This window comes from Tachyglossus aculeatus, chromosome 20 (assembly GCF_015852505.1).
Source record: "Tachyglossus aculeatus isolate mTacAcu1 chromosome 20, mTacAcu1.pri, whole genome shotgun sequence".
Taxonomy (NCBI): Eukaryota; Metazoa; Chordata; class Mammalia; order Monotremata; family Tachyglossidae; genus Tachyglossus; species Tachyglossus aculeatus.
In genome coordinates, this window is record NC_052085.1 from 13,897,347 (window position 1) to 13,904,857 (window position 7,511).

The 7,511-nt window shown below is 54.0% G+C and overlaps 1 protein-coding gene across 2 annotated transcripts in view; it reads right to left on the reverse strand.

Annotated features, from left to right (window-relative positions):
* CUL4A (cullin 4A) overlaps window positions 1-5,197 on the reverse strand; it is a 46,152-nt gene extending 40,955 nt beyond the window's left edge. For both annotated transcript variants that reach the window (XM_038761621.1, XM_038761622.1), the window contains exon 1: window positions 5,012-5,197. In XM_038761621.1, coding sequence (XP_038617549.1) covers window positions 5,012-5,174 — 163 coding nt within the window. In that variant the 5' untranslated portion in view covers window positions 5,175-5,197. The remainder of the gene's footprint in view (window positions 1-5,011) is intronic.
* Between the last annotated feature and the right edge of the window lie 2,314 nt (window positions 5,198-7,511).

Genomic DNA, 7,511 nt, shown 5'->3' on the forward strand with positions numbered 1-7,511 from the left:
TGTGACTTTGGGCAAGTCACTTCTCTGGGCCTCAGTTCCCTCATCTGTAAAATGGGGATGAAGACTGTGAGCCCCCCGGGGGACAACCTGATCACCTTGTAACCTCCCCAGCGCTTAGAACGGTGCTTTGCACATAGTAAGCGCTTAATAAATGCTATTATTATTATTATTATTATTATTACTAAGCGCCTGGGAAGTACAAGTCAGCAACGTACAGAGACGGTCCCTACCCAACAAAGGGCTCACGGCGTGTTCTTATCCATGATCCTTCCCAAAGACATACCCTATTCCTTCAAGAGTACATGCTAATAATAATAATAATAATTACGGCATTCGTTAAGCGCTTACTTTGTGCCAGGCGCACAAATTTATAGGGAACGAAAGTATCATTTCATCTGGCGGGGAAATACAAAGTGACATAATCGAACGGGATGTAATTATTCTGGTTCTGCAGTGCATCTCAAAGAAGATGTGGACGGGCCTGCTTATCACAAACCCGTCCAATATGCTTTGTTTACACTGGCTCCATGACAAAGTCAATTCACCCAATTTTTTTCCCCCCCCGACTCTTCAATTAAGGAACTTCCACGGTCGGTAAATCCCCTATCGGAGGATAAATAGCGGGCTGCCGGGTCAGACCGACAGTCAATCCTATTTATTGAGTGCTTACTCAGGGCACGGCGCTGTTCTAAGTGCTTGGGAGTGTGTAATAATCATAATAATAATGACGATGGCATTTTTTAAGCGCATACTAGGTGCCAGGCTGGATAAAAAACAATTCGGTTGGACACAGTCCCTGTCCCGCAAGGGGCTCACAGTCTCCACCCCCATTTTACCTCCTTCCCTTCCCCACAGCACCCGTATATATGTTTGTACATATTTGTTACTCTATTTATTTATTTATTTTACTTGTACATATCTATTCTATTTATTTTATTTTGTGAGTATGTTTGGTTTTGTTCTCTGTCTCCCCCTTTTAGACTGTGAGCCCACTGTTGGGTAGGGACTGCCTCTATATGTTGCCAACTTGTACTTCCCAAGCGCCTAGTACAGTGCTCTGCACACAGGAAGCGCTCAATCAATACGATTGATGATGATGATTTTACAGATGAGGGAACTGAGGCCCAGAGAAGTGAAGGGACTTGGCCAAGGTCACACAGCAGACAGGTGGCGGGGCTGGGATTAGAACTCATAACCTATTCTATTTATTTTATTTTGTGAGTATGTTTGGTTTTGTTCTCTGTCTCCCCCCTTTTAGACTGTGAGCCCACTGTTGGGTAGGGACTGTCTCTATATGTTGCCAACTTGTACTTCCCAAGCGCTTAGTACAGTGCTCTGCACCCAGTAAGCGCTCAATAAATACGATTGATGATGATGATGATAACCTTCCGACGCCCAGGCCCATGCCCGATCCACTCTGCCCCACTGCTTAGAACAATCAAGCGCTTAGTACAGTGCTCCGCACACAGGAAGCGCTCAATAAATAAGTGAATGAGTAAACGAGGTGAAGATATTTGGTGCAGAGAGTGAAGGGAAGCAGTCCCAACTTCCCAGCTCGTTGTATGCAGGGAAAGGTGTCTGTCGCTCTGCTGTCCTCTCCCAAGCGCTCAGCACAGTGCTCTGCGCGCAGGGAGCAGGCCATAAATACGGCTGAATGAAAGAAGCGTTACTTGGGGACGAGCTGAGGGGGGGGGCTGCTCCGGGAGGCAGCGCTTAGTACAGTGCCTGGCACACAGAAAGCGCTTAATACCAAAATTGTACGGTGCTCTGCACACAATAAATACGACTGAATGAATGACTAGAGAAAGCGCTTAACAAATACCAAAATTACTATTATTACTACTATTACTACTATTATTAGGCAGGGGAAGAAATGGAAAAAAATCGGTGAGGTTCAATCAATCAATCAATCATATTTATTGAGCGCTTACTATGTGCAGAGCACTGTACTAAGCGCTTGGGAAGTACAGATTGGCAGGGGGGAAATTGCATTCTCCGTGCCTATCCTAGCTGGGGGCTTCACACCTAGAAAAGGGAGCACTTTGGCCACTCGATCCGGTGACCCTATCTACTGAGCGCTTCCCCGGGGGGGGGGGGGGGGGGGGGGGGGGGGGGGGGGGGGGGGGCAGGGCACTGTACTAAGCACTCGTGTGGCTATGTCCCCTGGCAGGGCCTGGTTCCACCTGATTAGCAGCGAGGCCCGGCGATTAGGGCTCGGGGCCTGGGCGTCAGAAGGTCACGGGTTCTAATCCCGGCTCCACCGCTCATCTGCTTAGTACGGTGCACACAGTAAGCGCTCAATAAATACGATTGATGATGATAATGATCTGCTGTGTGACCCCGGGCAAGTAACTTCATTTCTCTGGGCCTCAGTCCCCGCCTCTGGAAAATGGGGAAGGAGACTGGGGGGCCCTACACGGGACCACCTTACCTCCTTCCCTTCCCCACAGCACCTGTATATATATTTGTACATATTTATTACTCTATTTATTTATCTTGTACATATCTAGTCTATTTTATTTTGTTAATATGTTTTGTTGTCCGTCTCCCCCTTCTAGACTGTGAGCCCACTGTTGGGTAGGGACTGTCTCTATATGTCGCCAACTTGTACTTCCCAAGTGCTTAGTACAGTGCTCTGCACACAGAAAGCGCTCAATAAATACGATTGATTGATTGATTGACCGGCGCCCCATCCGATTTGCCCGTATCCACCCCAGCGCTTAATACGGTGCCTGGCACATAGTAAGCGCCTAACGAACACCACAGTTAGTATCGGGAAGCAGCGTGGCTCAGTGGAAAGAGCCTGGGCTTGGGAGTCAGAGGTCATGGGTTCTAATCCCGGCTCTGCCACTTGTCAGCTATGCGACTTTGGGCAAGTCACTTCACTTAGAGAAGCAGCTTGACTCAGCGGAATGAGCGTGCCTGGGCTGTGGAGTCAGAGGTCATGAGTTCAAATTCCGGCTCTGCCAACTGTCAGCTGTGTGACTTTGGGCAAGTCCCTTCACTTCTCTGTGCCTCAGTGACCTCATCTGTAAAATGGGGGATGAAGACTGTGAGCACCCCGTGGGTCCACCTAATCACCTTGTAACCTCCCCAGCGCTTAGAATAGCGCTTTGCATATAGTAAGCGCTTAATAAATGCCATTATTATTATTATTATTATTATTATTCTCTGGGCCTCTGTTCCCTCATCTGTAAAATGGGGATGAAGACTCTGAGCCCCCCGTGGGACAACCTGATCACCTTGTAACCTCCCCAGCGCTTACGACAGTGCTCAGCATGTAGTAGGCGCTTACGAAATACCGTTATTATTGTTGTTAGTAGTAGTACTGTTGTTATTATTGTTAGTAGGGGGAGGTCGTTGGGAGGGCTGGGGCCCGGTGGTGGGGTGTGAGGACTGGGGGCCCCCCCAGTGGGACAACCTGATCACCCTGTAACCTCCCCAGCGCTTACGACACTGCTCTGCATGTAGTAAGCGCTTACCAAATACCCTTATTGTTGTTATCATCAGTAGTAGTACTGTCGTTATTATTGTTAGTATTATTGTTAGTTATTATTGTTAGTACCTGTATATATGTATATATGATGTTTTTACATATTTATTACTCTATTATTTATTTATTTTACTTGTCCATATCTATTCTATTTATTTTATTTTGTTAGTACGTTTGGTTTCGTTCTCTGTCTCCCCCTTTCAGACTGTGAGCCCACTGTTGGGTCGGGACTGTCTCCAGATGTTGCCAACTTGGACTTCCCAAGCGCTTAGTACAGTGCTCTGCGCACAGTAAGCGCTCAATAAATATGATTGATTGATATGTATATGCCTGTATATATGTATATATGTTTTTACATATTTATTACTCTATTTATTTTACTTGTACATATCTATTCTATTGATTTTATTTTGTTTGTATGTTTGGTTATGTTCTCTGTCTCCCCCCTTTAGACTGTGAGCCCACTGTTGGGTAGGGACTGTCTCTATATGCTGCCAACTTGTACTTCCCAAGCGCTTAGTACAGTGCTCCGCACACAGTAAGTGCTCAATAAATACGATTGATTTGTATATACCTGTATATATGTATATATGTTTGTACATGTTTATTACTATATTTATTTTACTTGTACCTATCTATTCTATTGATTTTATTTTGTTAGTATGTTTGGTTATGTTCTCTGTCTACCCCCTTTAGACTGTGAGCCCACTGTTGGGTCGGGACCGTCTCTATACGTTGCCAACTTGGACTTCCCAAGCGCTTAGTACAGTGCTCTGCACACAGTAAGTGCTCAATAAATACGATTGATTGATAGTAGGGGGAGGTCGTTGGGAGGGCTGGGGCCTGGTGGTGGGGTGTGAGGACTGGGAGCCCCCCCAGTGGGACAACCTGATCACCCTGTAACCTCCACAGCGCTTACTACAGTGCTCTGCACGTAGCAAGCGCTTAACAAATACCGTTATTGTTGTTATTAGTAGCAGTACTGTTGTTATTATTGTTAGTAGGGGGAGGTCGCAGGGAGGACTGTGAGGCCCCTCCCCCGTGGGACAACCTGATCACCCTGTAACCCCCCCAGCGCTCACGACAGCGCTCTGCACGTAGTAAGCGCCTAACAAACACGGTTATTATTGTACCGTTGTTATTATTGTTAGTAGGGGGAGGTCGCAGAGAGGACTGTAAGCCCCCCAGTGGGACAACCTGATCACCCTGTAACCCCCCCAGCGCTCACAACAGTGCTCTGCGCGTAGTAAGCGCCTAATAAATACGGTTATTATTGTACCGTTGTTATCATCGTTAGTAGGGGGAGGTCGCCGGGAGGGCTGGGGCCCGGTGGGGGGGGGGGGGGGGGGAGGACACCGGGGACCCCAGGAAGGGGGGGGGGGCTCGGCGGGGGACAGTGGGGAAAGGTCACCGTGGCCCATCGGTGCGGGCCGGGCCGTGCGGGGGGGGGGGGGGGCAGGGGGCCGGTAAGGGGCCGTCCCCCCCCACACCGGTCCCCCCCCGGTGCCCCGTCCCTACCTCTGAAATTTTTAATGACCAGCTTCCTGGAGGCGGAGGCGTTGGCGTTGGCGGCGTTGGCGGCGTTGCTGGCGGCGCCGGCCAGGACGGCGGGCTTGGTGAGGCCGTTGGTGTGCCCCACCAGGGCCGAAAACGGCCCTTTCTTCGGGGGCTCGCCCGCCATGGACGGGCGGACGGGAGGGACGGCCGGGAGGGGCGGGCGGACGGACGGACGGACGGACGGACGGACGGACGGACGGACGGACGGACGGGCGGCCCGCCCGGCCCGGACGGAGCCCTCCTCCGTGCTCCTCGCCCTCCTCCTGCCGAACGGCCAACGGTAGCCGGGAGCCCCCACGGGCGGGGGGCCGGAGCCGCGCCCGTTTCCTCCCTCCCCTCCCCTGCCCTGCCCTGCCCTGCCCGGCCTTCTGGGCCCAGACCGACCGACCGCCCGACCGACAGGGGGCGCCCGCCCGCCCCACCTGCTTCCCCTCCGTCCGCCCTCCCCTCCCCTCCCCTCCCCTCCTCTCCCCTCCCCTCCTCTCCTCCCTCTCTCTCTCTCTCGCCCCTCCCCTCTCTCCCCCCGCCCCTCCCTCTCCCCTCCCCTCTCCCTCCCTCCCCTCTCCCCCCTCCCTCCCCTCTCGCTCCCCCCCCCCCGCTCTCTTCCTCCCTCCCGGCCCTCCCCCCCTCCTTCCCCTCCTCCCTCACGCCCCTCCCCTCCTCCCTCTCCCCCCCCTCCTTCCCCTCCTCTTTTCCTCCCTCTCGCCCCTCCCCTCTCCCCTCTCTCCCTCCCTCTCTCCCCCTCCAATCTCGTCCCTCCCCTCTCCCTCTCCCCCTCCCCTCGCTTCCCTCCCCTTTTCCTCCCTCTGGCCCCTCCCCTCCTCTCTCCCCCGCTCCTCTCTCCCCCACCCCTCCCCTCCCCTCTCCCCCCTCCCCTCTCTCCCCCACCCCTCCCTCTCCCCCCTCCCCTTTTCCTCCCTCTCGCCCCTCCCCTCTCTCCCTCCCCTCCCCTCTCCCCCTCCCCTCTCCCTCCCTCTCGCCCCTCCCCTCTCTCCCTCCCCCCTCACGCCCCTCCCCCCCTCACGCCCCTCCCCTCTCCCCCTCCCTCCCCTCTCCCCCTCCCTCCCCTCTCCCCCCCGCCTCGCGCGAGGCGACACCGACCTGTCGCTGGGAAGCCGCGTGGCTCGGCGGAAAAGAGCCCGGGCTTTGGAGTCGGAGGTCGTGGGTTCAAATCCCGCCTCCGCCAACTAGCTCTGTGACTTTGGGCAACTCACTTCACCTCCCTGGGCTCCAGTTCCCTCATCTGGAAAATGGGGATGAAGACTATGAGCCCCCCCGTGGGACAACCTGATCACTTTGTAACCTCCCCAGCGCTTAGAACAGTGCTTTGAACATACTAAGCGCTTAATAAATGCCATTATTATTATTATTATGACCGACCTGGCTCTCGCCGTGCGGAGGTGGGCGGGGCCGCCTGAGGCGAGGGAAGGAACCATCAGCGCGGAGGGGAGGACGGCCCCCCCCACCCCGGGGAAGGAGTGGTATCGCCCTCTTCCTCAGCCCCGGAACCAGCCGCAAGGTGAAGGGCGCGCCCCCCCACCCCGCCCGAGCCACGGGTCTCTCGAATCGGGCCGAAGGGGCGGGGCTCCCGACCAATGGGGGCGCGGCTTGTGAAGCAGCGTGGATCCCGACCAATGGGGAGCGGCTTCCCACCAATGGGGCGTGGCTTCCCACCAATGAGGCTTGGCCGTCCATCTATGGGGCGTGGCTTACCACCAATGGGGCGCGGCCTCCCACCTATGGGGGCGTGGCTTCCCACCAACGGGGCGTGACCGTCCATCAATGGGGGCGTGGCTTCCCACCAAAGGGTGCGTGGCCGTCCATCCATGGGGGCGTGGCTTCCCACCAATGGGGCGCGGCCTCCCATCTTTAATAACAATAATAATAATGATGGCATTTGTTAAGCGCTAACTACGTGCAGAGCACTGTTCTAAGCGCTGGAGGGGATGTGTTTATATCTATAACTCTATTTTGATATTATTGTTATTATTATTTTGTTTTGTTGTCTGTCTCCCCCTTCTAGACTGTGAGCCCGTTGTTGGGTAGGGATTGTCTCTATCTGTTGCTGAATTGTACTTTCCAAGCGCTTAGTACAGTGCTCTGCACATAGTAAGCGCTCAATAAATACGATTGAATGAATAAATACAAGGTGATCAAGTTGTCCTACGTAGGGCTCACAGTCTTAATCCCCATTTTCCAGATGAGGTCACTGAGGCTCAGAGAAGTGAAGTGACTTGCCCAAGGTCACACAGCAGACACGTGGCGGAGCCGGGATTCGAACCCACGACCTCTGACTCCAAAGCCCGAGCTATTTCCATCGATCCACGCTGCTTCTGTTTGGGGGCGTGGCTTCCCACCAATGGGGCGCGGCCTCCCACCAATGGGGTTTGGCCGTCCATCGACGGGCGTGGCTTCCCACCAATGGGGCGCTGCCTCCCACCAATGGGGTTTGGCCGTCCAT